General features: G+C 42.7%; 2 protein-coding genes across 3 annotated transcripts; both read left to right on the top strand.

Moving 5' to 3' along the window:
* Window positions 1-2467: 2467 nt before the first annotated feature.
* fdft1 (farnesyl-diphosphate farnesyltransferase 1) lies at window positions 2468-11683 on the top strand. 2 transcript variants are annotated; one of them, XM_037085694.1, is made up of 8 exons: window positions 2468-2808; window positions 6510-6607; window positions 8374-8557; window positions 8719-8847; window positions 8939-9130; window positions 9441-9617; window positions 9957-10109; window positions 10189-11683. In XM_037085694.1, exons 1-8 carry the CDS (start codon window positions 2710-2712, stop codon window positions 10414-10416), a joined length of 1260 nt encoding a protein of 419 aa, XP_036941589.1. In that variant the 5' UTR covers window positions 2468-2709; the 3' UTR covers window positions 10417-11683. The 2 variants fall into 2 exon arrangements, with proteins under 2 accessions (XP_036941589.1, XP_036941588.1); XM_037085693.1 differs by lacking the exon at window positions 2468-2808 and having other exon boundaries at window positions 3722-6607.
* A 349-nt stretch (window positions 11684-12032) lies between these two features.
* On the top strand, window positions 12033-15752 carry LOC119012156 (cathepsin B-like). The gene is made up of 10 exons (XM_037085698.1): window positions 12033-12164; window positions 12700-12823; window positions 12935-13020; window positions 13660-13774; window positions 13864-13979; window positions 14062-14147; window positions 14230-14373; window positions 14464-14580; window positions 14664-14792; window positions 14915-15752. The coding sequence occupies exons 2-10, from the start codon at window positions 12701-12703 to the stop codon at window positions 14989-14991; spliced, it is 993 nt and encodes a 330-aa protein (XP_036941593.1). The 5' UTR covers window positions 12033-12164; window position 12700; the 3' UTR covers window positions 14992-15752.
* Window positions 15753-15793: the final 41 nt, after the last annotated feature.

The following is a 15793-nucleotide window of genomic DNA, read 5'->3' as shown; positions in this document are numbered from 1 at the left end:
CACAGTGATATTCAGCTTACAGACCCCTGCCAGGTGGCATTTTCTAATTGGCTATAAAATTAAACTGACTGAGTGACTTACTGATTCACTGATTCATTCATTCAGAGAGCATGCTGAAGTGAATTTTGCGCTTCCTTGGGAACACACACTCCTGTTCACCAGGAGGCACTGTGTGAGGGATGATCACACCTGCTTTAATGATGAGATAAATAATCTGTTGGTAACAAACAGGAGGCTTATCTTTGCAGGGAGGCCTTTAAGGATGTGCAAAGTGCAGCAGGATCAGCCGGTGAGTTAAACAGAGGCGGACAAACCACAGTGTCGGCTGCAATGAAGAGTTTAAACCTGTTTTACCTGCGCGGTTGATGTCCGGCTCGGGGGCAGCTCCCCTCAGGAATACTTTTGTGTCAACAGCAGCACTTCAGTTCTCTGATTCATACCAACCGTTTGAGTTGGCCACAGATCAAAGTGTGTCAAAGCCCGGGAGCAAAGAGAGAAATCAGGATGATCTGCAGGCCTGACATGACCTCAGGTGGGTCATCTGTTAGCTATTGTACATGGGAGTGAGTCAGTAACCAATGAGTAAAACACAAAAACACAGATATTATATTTAGATGTTTTGTTATTTTTTAGGCCCGGATATATCCTGATTTTATTCATGCCTGTATTTTTCGTTGTGTTTTCCCTCCATTATAGCAGGGATATAATGTGTGCCAACATGAAATCCATTAGCTGTGTTTCCTTTTTGCTGAATTTATGAATTCTGATACCTTTGTAAACATTTTACCGTCTGCTACTCTTACCAACACAGCAGGATTTGGATTTGGATCTGGGTTTGAGGACAGCTGGGGGAGAGTAAACAGACCAACAGATGGTGTCAACTGTCCAATTTTGGGCACGTCCAAAACGAGGTAGTTCAGGGCAAAAACATGCAACTTTAAACCCCAAAACCCACAAAGAACCTAACTTTGTCATTTAACAGCAGCAGGAGCATTTGACAAGCCATTTTTTACATACTACAGGTGCATGTCTTCTTATTCTCAAAATAATTTATAATATATAGGCAGGTGTTCATTTGTAAAAATAGATAAAGCTGTTCTGAGAGTAAATCCACCAACAGCAGTCTGATATTCCCTTGATTGCTCCACAAAAATAAAATGATTCGGGATGATCAGTTTGCAAAGTAACCCTTCAAACTGACTTTGTTATAAAGTCACGGTGTTGAATCTCATTATGCTCTCCTCTGTAGTGAATCACACACAGCTCAGTGTTTAAGACTCGAGCATCTTCACTGTTTATTGGATTTGCTGCTGAGCTCAGCGTATCCTCATTAGCTCCAAAACCATCAAGATAATGGTTTTAGCACATTTGTCTTGCAAAGGACAGCTCTCTGACCTTTCTGGTGTTGTGCTTTGTGAGGGATCTTGAGGTTAGGGTGAGGAGCTGTACCTGGACCTTCTTCTTACATAAAAGTGTTGATGTCTGCAAATGTATGTGCATTTGTGTGAAGCTGCAAGTAAGACAGAGAGTCACTCAGAAGAATACAAACGGAGCTGAGTTGCTCTCCATGGCTGTGTTGTAGATTTTGGAGATCCTCCACCGACTGGCTGAGGAGCTTCTTGGCAGTGAAGCTGCTCAGCTTAACTGACGTCACGTAGCAGTGCATGAGCTAAGAACACCGACTGCAGTCTAATTAAATGGGCACCGTGTAATTGTGGAGAGGAAATTCAAATAAACACGCTGTTCTCGGAGGAAAACAGGATCACCAGAACACTGTATGAAGCTAGAAAGGTGGCAGGGCCCGCCACATACAAAGGAAAACAGTATGCAACTGTGTTGTCCTTTAAGGTCAGAGTGTTCATTCAGCTTATTCAGTCATGAAATGAAGAGAGTTCGTTATAGTTAGTTTGGGAATAAAGAAATCAGTCAATGATAATTTTTCTCATCTGATTAAAATGTCTTCCTCAAAGCTACGTAGTGCTCCTTTAACTTAGTATCAAATATACCTTGAGCAAACAAGTTTTTATTACAAATTCCAGAATTCCTTACTTAATTACTTATTATTCTCACACTTTTCTCTCCTGTGAGACTCATTTCTCCAAGGGTAACATTAAATGTAATAAATACATGAATAAAGATTAATGGTGCTAATTATAAAGACTGTTGAATAAATAACACAAATACACATTCCCACTCACAACAATGCCACACAAAAAAAGCATAAATGGTTTAAATATACCAGAATACAATTGGACAATAAAAATAATTAATGATAATCCTTCACACTATTAAAAAAACAGATGAAGCTTAAAAAAAAGTAGTTTTCATACTTTTGATAACATAAACTGTGTCAACTGAAGTGTAAAGCACAACCAACAGGTACCCCTCTCGGGTTTACATAATTTAAAATGAGCAGGTATGGTTTCCCTCTCGGATAAACCGCTGACCAATCAGAAGCCGCGCTCCGATGACAGAACACTGAGGCGGGGCATCACACCAGACGCTCTGCTCGCTCATTGGAGGCGGCGCGCTAAGCCCATGACGCGCCAACCAATCGGGCGCGTCAGTCGATCTGACGAGGCTTGTGACTGAAAGCCGACTCCTCTCCCGGGGCTGCTGCTGCTGCTGCTCCACCTCCCATTGATGGAGATCAGCTCGGCAGGTCCTCACATCAGTTTGTCTGAGTAGCAGCTGAACGTCTGAAGCAACATGGACATCCTGAAGTCTCTGGGCCACCCGGAGGAGATCCTCAACCTGTTTAAGTTTAAAATGGGGGGCTGCAGCGCCGTCATGCCGAAGTTGGATTATGTGAGTACACCCGCTTTCTAAATAAGAAACATCATCACGAGAATAAACTTGTCATGTGAACGTGCAGGCAGCAGCGAACACTGAGGCTGGATGCACGGATGCTTCTGCAGATTCACCCCTCGCCGATCCAGCACACTATGTCCCCCCCCCCCCCTTCCTTTATCTCAGCATCAGGCCACAGCAACACTGCAGGCCTGTGTGACAAGTAGGTCTGCATATGCTTAGCGCTGCATTGTAATGGATTGACCTATATGATGGTCAATTTTGCTCCCTCATCAGCTGATGGAAACACAGTCAGCTCGTTGCGCTAATTAGATCTGTGCTCTCTATCCGCTGTGTTGGCTGCGATGCGCACACAGGCAGATCTGACCATTGACTCGGGATTTACGTTACATAATGAGCTTGGACGGTTCAGCAGTGGGGAGAGTTGCTGTGCGCATGTTTGACGGCTAATCCCACTTTTTTAACACCAATGTGACCCAGAGACAGTGCAGAGACTGCAGCACGAGTCTTTATAGGCCTTTATTTTGGTAAGCAGCTTTACTAAAGGGCCCAGGCGATAGACCATACTGTGTCTGGGATTCATATGTTGCCTCACCTTTATTAAATAATACATGGAAGTGAGGTCAGACTGACTGTAGGCACCACTGCCACAGTGTCATAACATGATCACACAGGTGCTACACATTTTTCTGTGACTGTCAAATTACGTGATCTGGTCAGGAAGAAACTGAAGGCAAAAAAGTCATGTATATATAGTAATAATAATAACAATAATAATAATAATAATAATAATAATAATAATAATAATAATGATAATAATAATAATACTTGATAGAATAGATATAATAATATATAATATTATGATATAATATGATATAACACTTTGATAAAAACCAAAATGATCTCGAGTATCAGGCTAATGCCAGTGTTTCACATTACATTTTAATTGCTGTGTTGCCATAGGTACAAGGGCTGCATGATATGGTACACAAATCAGATTGTGATTATTTAGTCAGACATTAACCTACAATTGTGATGTCACTCATGATTAGTGGGACTGATCACTCCAGCTGAGCAAAAAGACGTCAATTCTACGTCTTTGACATCCAATGGAGAGCCAGAATGAACGTTTTTGTGACATCTGTTCTAGATGTCCAAGTGACATCTTTAAAAAGTTTTTACAAAGTAATATAAACATCTTTTGAACTTCAGTCGCATATGTCTTCTTGTTGTTCATAATTTAAGTTTTTATGACAGCAACATTTTACTCTGCGCAGCAAAATCTACAGGCCGGATTTGAACACTTGAACCTCGACCTCAGCACGAGGCATGCCCTTTACCAGGAGATCTACTTATCAGCTTTTTTATATACAACGTTTTGGTTATCCCACTTTGGAACACTGCCTACCGGATTGAGGTTAGATGACCAAAGCATGCCTTTTAATATATAGCTGATAAGCAGCCCTCCTGGTAAAGAGCATGCCTCATGCAGGCTGTTTAGTTCGGGGTTCAAATCCACCCCGTAAGTTCGAACATATGTTTTCTTACATGTTGAGAACAACATCTGTAGGCCAGAGCATCTCTGCAGCTCTGCGGTACTTCATTAGAATGCTGGTTTGTCACAATACAGAGTTGCAGCTTCTAGCAATTTGGATAATTAACTTAATGCTACACAGGCCTAATAGATATAGAAATGTCGATACAGCAATTGTGATCTGACTTGTGTCTGTGCAGTCGGCATATTCGGGCGGTTAACAGTGTTGTTTAATATATTCTTAAACAGCACATCAGATTTTTTGGTGTGTGCCTGAAAACTTGTTAGTGTTGTCAAAAATCAAAACATCATAAATATTAATACTGAATATTTAAAATGGTCTCACTACCCATTTTCTGCAGTGACTATTCTCCTGTACTCGCTGTTTATTTCCAGTTTGTCCAAGACAGGGAACCGTTTGACTCCAGCCTCCACATATTCAACCTGAAATGCTTGAGAGCACTCGTGAGGTTTACTGTACCCTCAGCTGAGATGCTTTGGTTGCTATGATACATACAGAATATCTGTAGAAAATAGAACATGGCAGTGCGAGGTAAAGTACTTGCTCTGGATAAAGAGAAAGATAAAAAAAAAACATTTGGTTCAAGAGCTGAAGTTTGGATGGAGTCCAGGTCAAGGATTACGGTTGTGCGAGCAGGGCACAGTCTGAAGTGTTGCTTTGGAAACCTGGACCCTCCACATTAAGGACAGACACAAGTTACTCTCGCCTCAAATGCCAGTGAAGAGGCACACAACACCTTGAAGAGCAGAAGCATGTGTATAGTTGCCATGTTTATCGATCCAGGAGGACGGTGGAGTGTACACTTGGGATCCAGTGGAGACTCAACCTAATGTGCTGCTGAGATACAGAGCTAGCATGCTAATCAGCTAGCCCTAGTGTTAACACCAGCACTCCTCTGTTGCTCTGAGCCCCAAGTCTGGACCACTAAATGCACGGCTAAGAAAGCTAAAAAGCTAATGGAAGCTACAGTTAGCTTCAGTTAGCGGTTCCTCCTGTGATATGATGCCGCCTTAACGTTTGTGATAACGGAATTCAACAGCTGGCCAAGTCTTATGTATTGCACTTTTAGGTATAATCACGAGCCTTCTGTGCAAATGAGACATTACTAAAGTTGTGTCCTTTGCGAAGTGGAACATATCACATCATCTGAAACTGAGAATTGTGTTTTTTCGTTTCCTTAAAATGAACCTTGTATATCTTCAGAGGAAGTGAGTCAGAGGCCCAGAGCCTGGCTCTAGTGCTGCAGGTTTAAGGACACTTCCAGATGTATTTTAAGCAGCTTTAAAGGACCCAAAACAGCTGGATTAATGTCAAATTGTCCATATGTTAATCTGGATAACTCAGTACTGCATGAAAAACAGGTTTACTAGTGGAAAGGATGCATCGCAGATGACTGGAAACCAAAAAACACACCATGTCCCTCAGTCCTCCTGAAAGACAAACCTATTTTTCTAACGTTTTAAATGCACCAACAGGAAACTGAAACATGCACATGCCAAGTGAAAAAGCTAGAAATGACTCTTGTGTTGTTTTCCAGTCACAACACTGCCTCCCGCTCCCAGGGATATACACACAGGGTTGTGTATATTTTGGTTAGCACGTTGGGCTAAAGCAGCCACACTTCCTCACTGAGGCAGATTATGAAACGTGGTGTGGTTGGCTCCAGCTGGCGTTGTTTTGGGTGAAGGTGGGAGGAGCAGCGTATCGCGAGCGCAGATCTACAAGCAGTGCGCTCAGACCCCCGTCACCTTCACGGGGAGGTCGCACCGCTCTCAGATCAGTTGCAGCGCTCCCCCGTCTCACCTCGGTCGACCTACCGCTTGTCCTCTACATGGACTGCGCGTTTCAAGCCCCACCAGCAGCCGTGGCGTCGACATGGACGGGCTCATACTGTAGCTGCGCGCTCGCTCGTGCTGTCAGGTTCTTCTTATGGCCGGAGCTTGCTGCAAGTGTCCGCTCTCTCTGTCCGTTCTCAAGCGCTCTCTCTCGGTGGCGCCGCGCGGCTGCGGCTCCGCTCCTCGGTCCCTCCCTCTGGGCTGGAGGCTCGGGGAGCGGGGCCTGCAGGAGGCCGCCCGACCCTCCAGCGCCCTCAGACCCGCAGCGTCTTACCGACACACGGCCTTCCTCTGTCTCTCCTGCCAGGAGTCCATGAGCGAGAGTCTGCGGACCTGCTACCTGTACCTGAACCAGACCAGCCGGAGCTTCGCCGCCGTGATTCAGGCGCTGGACGGAGAGCTGAGGTGAGTGACAGCTGGGCTGCAGGTGAGGAGGAGGAGGAGGAGGAGGAGAGGTGTGTCCGCCCCGCAGGCACGTCTTCTCTCCTGAAGGGCAGAGCCAGGGGCGGTGGCTGGGCAACTTCCCTTTTCTTCACCGCTACTTTTACCGTTGTTAAATATGTAGAAAGTTAAAAACATTGATTACTATGAAACTAATCTCAGCAGTATGGACCTCAGTGTTGCATGTGTCTCCTTGCATGTTATTGCATGACCTGAGAAGTCTGACAGCAGACACAGACCCTGTGCATGCCTTCTTGTAAATGTTTGTGTAAGGAACCCAGTGTTATCGCTCTTTGATAACATTTAGCACAAATCAATAGTTCATCAATCTAGGCAGCCTCCATAAACCAACATGCACATCAGTTGAAGTGTTCTTAGGGACTTCAGGTGTATTGAGTATTGACAATCCTCTTGTTATGTGTCCAAATTATGGTTGCTTCTGAAGCCATATTGTAAAATAGTTTTCGTATTTATTAATGTATGTAATATTGGTACATATTGTGCTAATGTATACTAGTTAAATGGTTATGCTGTTCTTTTTTTTTTCCTTTTATTGAGGAATTTCTGACAAATACAGAATCAGTATTGACAGCTCCACTGTTTCAGTTTGTGTAATATTGAAGTTTTTTTTTCTTTTTTTGATGAAAGTTCATTTTATATATTTGTGAAAAAATACTGGCAGTGTAGAGTATGTCAAAGCCCATTGCACAGTAAAATATGTCACTTGGGTTGCAACTAGGTCATTATCCATTAAATTCCATTTTAACATTTGAATAGTCTTATTAGCATATGAGCATCTTATAAAACATCTTATAAAGGACTTATAGAATCGTTTTATCTTTAAACTAATGCTCACTTTAAGCGATTATTCAAATCTGCACACTCAACAGTCGACTCACCAGAAAGAGATTTCATGTGTCTGTGACTTAAAGTTAAGTTAAACTCAGCTATAACAAATAACAAACTCAAACAACCGTTGAGGTTATCCTCATTTACACTGAGATCAAGTTACAGACAAGTGATCACGGTCTTAATTTATCCATAGGTTTGTAAAGCATTGGATTGCAGCCTATGGCATGGCTGTCATAATACCAGAATTTTAAATTTAGACTAAAAAGATACCTGATATCTCTTTTGATATCACAGAAAAAAAGAAATAGAATAATAAAGTCATGGGCACATAAATTGGATTTAAAAGCAGTGCTACATTTGCCTCTAGTGAAAGTGGATATTATATCATTATAAAGTGTGGTATCAAAAAAAAGAATCCAATAACTAAAGTGTGAGTTTACACAACATTAAAAAAAATGGACTTACCAAAGTCAGACTGCGCATGGCGGACCTTGGGCCAGTTTCGTAGGATCCAAACGACTACATCAAGTCATCCAGATAATTTGACGTGGTCGAATTCTTCTGGTAACCTGAGACGACTTGGAGCTGGGGTCAAAAGGAAACTGCTCCCATTACAAGTTGGGAAGCCTGCTGCTGCTGCTAGATGTCTAATTTATGACCCTTGTTCAGGTCAGAACTATAAGTAAATAGATCATCTGTAAACAAATATACATCTTTAGTGTGTGTGTGTGCACTTGAAATATCCTGGGTCAAAGGGAATCCTCCACATATAGACCAACGTGATCTGTGACATCCTGCTATTCCTGCCCTCTTGTGAACGAGTGACGAAGCAGCTTCTCAGTCGGTCTAATGTCCTCTCTCCTGTCTTTAATATCCAGGCATGCAGTTTGTATTTTCTACCTGGTGCTGCGAGCGCTGGATACGGTGGAGGACGATATGACCATCCCTCTGGACAAGAAGGTCCCCATGCTGAACGATTTCCACACCTACCTGTACCAGGACGAGTGGTGCTTCACTGAGAGCCAGGAGAAGGACCGACAGGTTCTGGAGGATTTCCCCACGGTCAGTAGCACCGCATGATGATTCATAAACAGGCAGATTTAAGTTTGTAAGATAGGCATCTGTATGTGTATATGTGTATGTGATAGAAAAATGAAATCCATGTCACTCAGATAAAAGGCTGTTATTAATCATTAATGAGAATCTCCGCATGTGCCGATCAGATATCACTGGAATTCAGAAACCTCGCTCAGGAGTACAGAGACGTCATCTCGGACATCTGCCACCGTATGGGAGTGGGGATGGCCGAATTCCTGGAAAAGAAAGTGGGATCCATGAAGGAGTGGGACCTGGTAAATAACATTCTTGTGTAATCATTACATTGGACACATCAGCCGATGTTGGCTCATAAAAGCTGACGCCGTCTTGTTTTATTCTCTGCAGTATTGCCATTACGTTGCCGGGCTGGTCGGTGTCGGTCTGTCTCAGCTGTTCTCTGCGTCTAAGCTGGAGGACCCCGAGGTGGGCCGGGACACCGAGCTCGCCAACTCCATGGGCCTGTTCCTCCAGAAGACGAACATCATCAGAGACTATCTGGAGGACACGCAGCAGGGACGTGCTTTCTGGCCACAAGAGGTAAATGCATGGTGTGGGCTGTTTGTTTTAGCTGTGTGTCTGACCCGAGCCCCACAGTTATGCAGTGTGATTGTTAAAGAAAGTGCTGCTGAATGCTTTTCAGGGTTGAACGCACTCAAACCTCAATATTTACTCACATTTTATCAGCAGAATATGGAGAGTTTGCAAAGATAGCTGTGTTGCAGATAGCTGACAGAGAAAAAAAAGCAAAACCAACGTTTCGACATATATTGCTCATATTGCTGAATACTGAGTTAAAAAAAAAAACTTACCGTGTGTTTAATATATTGCATCCTCTGTGATCCTGCAGGCTTGGAGTCAGTTTGCGGGTCGTCTCGAGGACTTGGCCCATCCCGAGAAGCTGGAGTCTGCGCTCTCCTGTCTCAACCTGCTGGTCACTGATGCTCTGCGGCACGTCCCCGATGTTATCGCCTACCTGTCCCGCCTGCACAACCAGAGCGTGTTCAATTTCTGCGCCATTCCTCAGGTACATGTTGACTCGTTACTTACTGCAATCCAGTGATATGGTGATTGAATTTGATTTGCACGACATCGTATTTAAACAGCATAGAATTCCAGTCAGTTTCTGGGCATTTTTTTTCTCACTGTCCTCAAGTCCTGCTCCTCTACGGGGACAGCACAATCATGGCGAGACGTGGAAAATATTTTAATACTCTTATGTATTATGTGCAGTGTAACTGACTTTATGACATGTTTTTGCAGTTTGTAAATTGGTGGCATATTTTTGACAATAGAGAAATACAAGCCTTCATTTATTTGAATGATTTTCTCCCGCTTGACTACATGCTAATCCTCTCTTCACCAGGTGATGGCAATAGCTACACTCTCGTCATGCTACAACAACCCCATGGTGTTCCAGGGAGTCGTGAAGATCAGAAAGGGACAGGCTGTCACGCTCATGATGGAAGCCACCAACATGGGCGCGGTGCAGACCATCATCGCCCAGTACAGCCAGGAGGTGGGTGTGTCTGCGTGGTTGCTCTCTCACTTCCAATGTAGCGGCGCACTATTAACACGATCACCCTCCCTCTCTGCAGATTGTACAGAAGGTCTCCCTCACCGACCCGTCACGGGACAAGACCCTGCACATCCTGGCTGTCATCAGGGACAAGTCGGCTCTGTCGCAGTCCAGCCTCCCCACCAGGACCCACCACCTGTCGCCCATGTACCTGTCTGCTGCCATGCTGCTCGCCGCCCTCAGCTGGCAGTACCTCAGCACCACTGCAGCGCAGGCGCAGGGCACCGGAGACATGCACGGACAGTGAAACCACTGAATCAGAAAACCAGTTTGCCCAAACTGGAGGTCCGAGTCTGAAGCACTTCTTCACACTTTGCCCTCTTCATTATGGCCATCACAGGACCATGGACATGTTTAGACTGTGGAGGGCGTCTGGTGGCAGGCTGGGCTCATTTGGATTCGATATTGATTTAGAGTCCATCCTGCAAACAGATAAATTATTTACGCACAGTGTTGTGTGGTTATATTCACCAGCATAAATGACACATCGAAACAATTCAGGGTGTTTGATTGTTTCATGTTTATGTTGATACCGTGTTCTTCTCTTTTCTTTTTTTTTGTTCAGTTTAATTTCTTTTAACCATGTTGACCATTTTAATTGAGTGTAATGATTCAGAATATTTGAACCTATCAGGATAGGAGTTAACAGGTAATTGATGGTTAAAGTAACACTATTTAACTTTTAAAGTAACTCTAGAGAAAGGTCGTTGATTGTTGACTCATTCCAAGGTCGTCAAATAGCCACGCTTTGTGTTACTAGTCTTGGTCTGACTCCAAAGACCCGATTTGGTATTTCGTTTCGCATGAAACTGGTGTCAGCTTGGATCAACTCCAGCCCCCCATGACCATGCAAAGGACAAGTGACTACATCTGATGGATGGATGGATGGATGGATGGATGGATGGATGGATGGAGAATCGACTATCAACTATCTTTCTGCAGAAAGCTATGGTGTTGCTTTAAATATGCTGTCACAATGAAATGCAACACTGCCTGTTCTAGGATTTGCTCATCAAACCTCATCAAGTTTTTGTTTAATTTAGTGTCAACTCTTTGTCTCTGTCTTCATGTCAGATAAGTAACTAGCTTAATATTTCCACTTGTTATGTTTCTACAGCAGAAACAGAACACAAATGAATTCACAGTAGATGAACTGTATGTTAGCATCCACGTACAGGAGAATTTAGTCTCAACATTTTTTATGTCTGTGTTTTGCTTCAACTCTCGCAGATGGGGAAGAAAACAGGAACAAAAAGAACAGTGCAGTTCCGAGGTAGCTTCGATGCGGACTGTTTAAATGAATGAAAAAGACAAATGTAATTTCTGATACATTTGATATCTGAAAGAAATGCATATTAAGACTGCTAGCTAAAGTGTCCTTAACGCAGCTTTGGTGAGTAGAAAGGCTAGCACAGAGTAACCTTGTACAGAACCAAAGGAGAGCTACAAACATTGCTATGTAATGTGACATTTTGATTTGTACATATTTGAACAAATAAAGAGGTGAAAGAATCTGTACAGACTGAATGGTGGTTGTGCATAAAACACAGTCATGTTTATTTTCATAGCTCAGGTTCCAGATTGTAAAATTATATCCTTATCCATTTTCCAGCAGGTTCAAGGTTCATATATTGTGCTTTGCTTTATTTTTTCTTGGTAATATTCCTGAAATGTTCTGCATCATAGTACACATCATAGCTATGAAGCAAATGAATTAAAAAAAAAAAAAAAGATATATATTTTTTTAGAAGTTAATAATAACAGCAAGTTGCACATTTTCTCTTCATTGTCTGGCCATCATTTTATGACCTGTCAACCTTTGGATTGGATGTTTTGTCAGTCACATGAGATCTATACTGACGATGCAGTCATTACACAGACATGTGATTTCACCACTTGTAAAGAGGACAGTCAGACTCGAGGTCAGTGTTGTTTCGTCCAGCGAGAAGAAGAACTTGTTCAGAAGAAACGTCCACTGAAACGACTGCAACACAGGTAAAAAATCTGTCCTCAATATGAAAGATTGTTGTTCTTCCATCATGTCACGATTACTTTAATTATTGTCGTAAACTATATGTTTATTACACTTTCATAATTGAGTTAATTGTAAATAATAATGAGAGGAATTCAGCTGCAATCAGATGTTTTTTCCTGATATCTATTAACAATAACTGCAGTTTTCATGTTTTTAAGGCCAGATCAGATCAGATCAGATCAGATCAGATCAGAGCAGATCAGATCTCTATCAGGTTCATAAAGTCCACACTGGAAGTTTTTGCTCCTCATGTATGTATCTGATAAGGACAGAGGTGGCTGCTAATGAATAAATTAGCTTTAACTATCTTGTACAGTATTCTGTTCAATAAATATTTTCACTATTTTTGGAGATAAAAACAAGATGCTGTGGTGAGATTAGACCAAAGACACTGAAGAAAACCATGGACTACAGCAGCCTCCCCCTTTTCAGATGTAAAATATTTATATTGCAGTCGAGGTGTGTGTAAAAGTCTGGCTGTCACCTGACTTGCAGGATGCGTCCTCTGGCCCTCCTCTGTGCACTTGTGACAGTCTCTGTCACCGTGGCTCGGCATCGCCTCCCTCTGCTCTCCCCAGAGATGGTGAACTTTGTTAACAAGGCCAACACCACCTGGACGGTGAGCACGCCTTAACCATCTGATACAAATATATGTGCCCTTGAGGAAACCTGCCATCAAAGATTGTGGTCCTGAATGTTGGGAGATTCTAACACCATACTTTTACTCCAGGCCGGGCAAAACTTCCACAACGTTGACATCAGCTATGTGATGGGACTGTGTGGGACCTTACTGAATGGACCCAAGCTGCCAGAGGTGTAAGTGAAGAGTTAGTGCACCACCACTAATTTGAGGTACTTTATTTGTACTTCGGGTATTTCATGTCTCACCTCCAGAACATTTCAAGAGATAATATTGGACTTTTAACTGCACTACATTTATTCAACATCTTGAGATACTAGTTACTTTACAAATGATTGTTTTTACTTAGAAAACATATAATGAGACAATAAAATATTATGTTTTGTTATAAATAAAAAAACAGTGTGTAAAAGTGCAGCTGAAAACATAAATCAATTAAAAATTGAATTTATTGGCTTTGATAATAGAAAGATTTCATGGCTATATCTTCACAAATGGGCTGCTTTTACTCCATTATTTTAATCCATTTCTATTAATTCAAAATCAAAATTTTGATATTTACAATATAAATGAGGTACAGTAATATACACTCAGAAATATTAATCTTTTCCATAAGTGAATAAACAAGCTGTTTCTCAAAGGAAAATAAGGTGCAGAGAACACTGTTGAAGCTAGAAATGTGGCAGGGTCCGCCACATGTAAACAAGGTGAAAGAGGATGATTTGTGTTGTTCTTCAAGGACAGATAGTTTATTTAAGTAATGAAATCAAAGAGAGTTATCTGCAGTGCCCAGTGACCGTCCTTCTCTTCTTTAGAGTTCACAACATTGAAGGCATGAGGCTCCCAGACACCTTCGATGCGCGGCAGCAGTGGCGCAACTGTCCCACAATCCAACAGATCCGAGACCAGGGCTCCTGTGGGTCCTGTTGGGTAAGACTGACAAAACAAGTAGGCACCAATAGAATCAGCACAGAGATCACAAGCGCTCAGTTGTGTTCCCTTTCTTTGATTTCCCACAGGCCTTTGGGGCCGCTGAGGCGATATCGGACAGGCTGTGTATCCACAGCGGTCAGAAGATCTCACTGGAGATCTCTGCTGAGGATCTGCTGTCCTGCTGTGATGAATGCGGGATGGGGTGAGTCTTCAGTGCAGCTAAATCAGTGAATCCCAGGAGGACAGCTAACAACACCAGTGCTTTTAATTTCCTGTCGTTGCAGCTGTTTCGGGGGTTTCCCCTCCGCTGCTTGGGAGTTCTGGGCAAAGAAAGGACTGGTGACAGGGGGCCTGTACGGCTCCAAAGTCGGTGAGTGTGAAGTGAAATGTGTGTGTACAGCCCAAGCATTTTAAAGTCTGAACTGAAACTGTTTGTGCGGTGTGTCTGACAGGCTGCCGGCCCTACAGCATCGCTCCCTGTGAGCATCACGTCAACGGGACTCGTCCTCCCTGTCAGGGTGAACAGGACACTCCTAAGTGTCAGCAGGTGTGCATTGATGGATACTCGCCATCATATCCCAAGGACAAACACTTTGGTACAGACCTCTAAAATGTCTACTTTTCTGTCATGCCTCTTCTTGTATATACCTTTGATGATATGTTCTTCTCTGTGTCTCCATCTGCAGGTAAACATACATACAACATCCCGTCCCAGCAGGAGCAGATCATGACTGAGCTGTACAAGAACGGACCTGTGGAGGCAGCTTTCTCTGTATATGCAGATTTTCTGCTGTACAAGTCGGGTGAGGCTGGTTTTGAATCTCTTTCCACAATGGCTTAAACTCTGAAACTCTACGTTAAACTCACAAGTTACATTCTACTGTAGGTGTGTACCAGCATGTGACAGGGGAGATGCTGGGCGGTCATGCCATCAAGATCCTCGGCTGGGGAGAGGAGAATGGGACTCCCTACTGGCTGGCTGCGAACTCCTGGAACAGTGATTGGGGAGATAAAGGTGCGACGATAGCAGGGTTTGGGACTGCGTCCTGGTCACATATTGTTTCAAGCGCAGAACAGACAAATACCACATGATCAGCCCGCACTAAAGAAGTCTGTTTTCGTGTCTTCTCAATTCAGGTTTCTTCAAGATCAAGCGTGGAAATGACGAGTGCGGTATTGAGTCCGAGATGGTTGCAGGAATCCCAAACAACTAGATCAAATGAGTCCTGCCTGCCAATCAAGTCTATCGAGAGAGATTAAAATTATGATTTCAAGTAGAGAGAATAACTAGCACAACATGGTGAAACAGGAACTTGTGTGCATGCGTTGTTGTTGTTCCAAATAAATTATTAAGTCACAAGAAAGTCATGCAAGAAGTTTTGTGGACTGTGCGTGTATCTAAATTAAATGTACTCCAAGTGTAATCAAGTACAATTGTGAGGCACTTTGTAATATTTCATGAATATTGTACTTTTTCTCTTAAATTGTTCAACAACTTTGGTGAGTTACTTTGTAGATCAATATAATCCATACAGAATATAAATCCCCTGAGGGTCTGAGGCCTGAAGTTATCCAGTTTTGAAAGAAAATGCTGGAATCCAGTAACTCGCACAGGCAGCAGAAGGTGGCGGTAATGTCCATGATAGGTCTGCAGACAAAGGGCTCCAAGGCTGCAGCGCATCAAAACCCAAAACTAGAAACAATGGAGCATCTGTTTCATATGTGTGACACAATCCAGAACATAGGGAAGTCTTTACAAAATTAGATAAACTCCAAATCCATACATGTGCTGACTTATTCTCTTTTAGAAGTATTCTGTTGAAGAACAAACATGTTCAATTTTCAATCAGTGGTATGGACTATACTATTGTAATACTACATACATAAATGTCTTTTATCCAAATCCTCTTCATTGTACAATGCACTTAGGAATTCATTTTCTTTACTCTAGGTGTCTAATAAAAGATGAACAAAGTTTGCGCACCAATGTGATAATTTGATCAACATTAGCTCCTC

This window comes from Acanthopagrus latus, chromosome 22 (assembly GCF_904848185.1).
Source record: "Acanthopagrus latus isolate v.2019 chromosome 22, fAcaLat1.1, whole genome shotgun sequence".
NCBI classification, from domain to species: domain Eukaryota; kingdom Metazoa; phylum Chordata; class Actinopteri; order Spariformes; family Sparidae; genus Acanthopagrus; species Acanthopagrus latus.
This window is presented reverse-complemented; position numbering and strand designations above follow the sequence as displayed.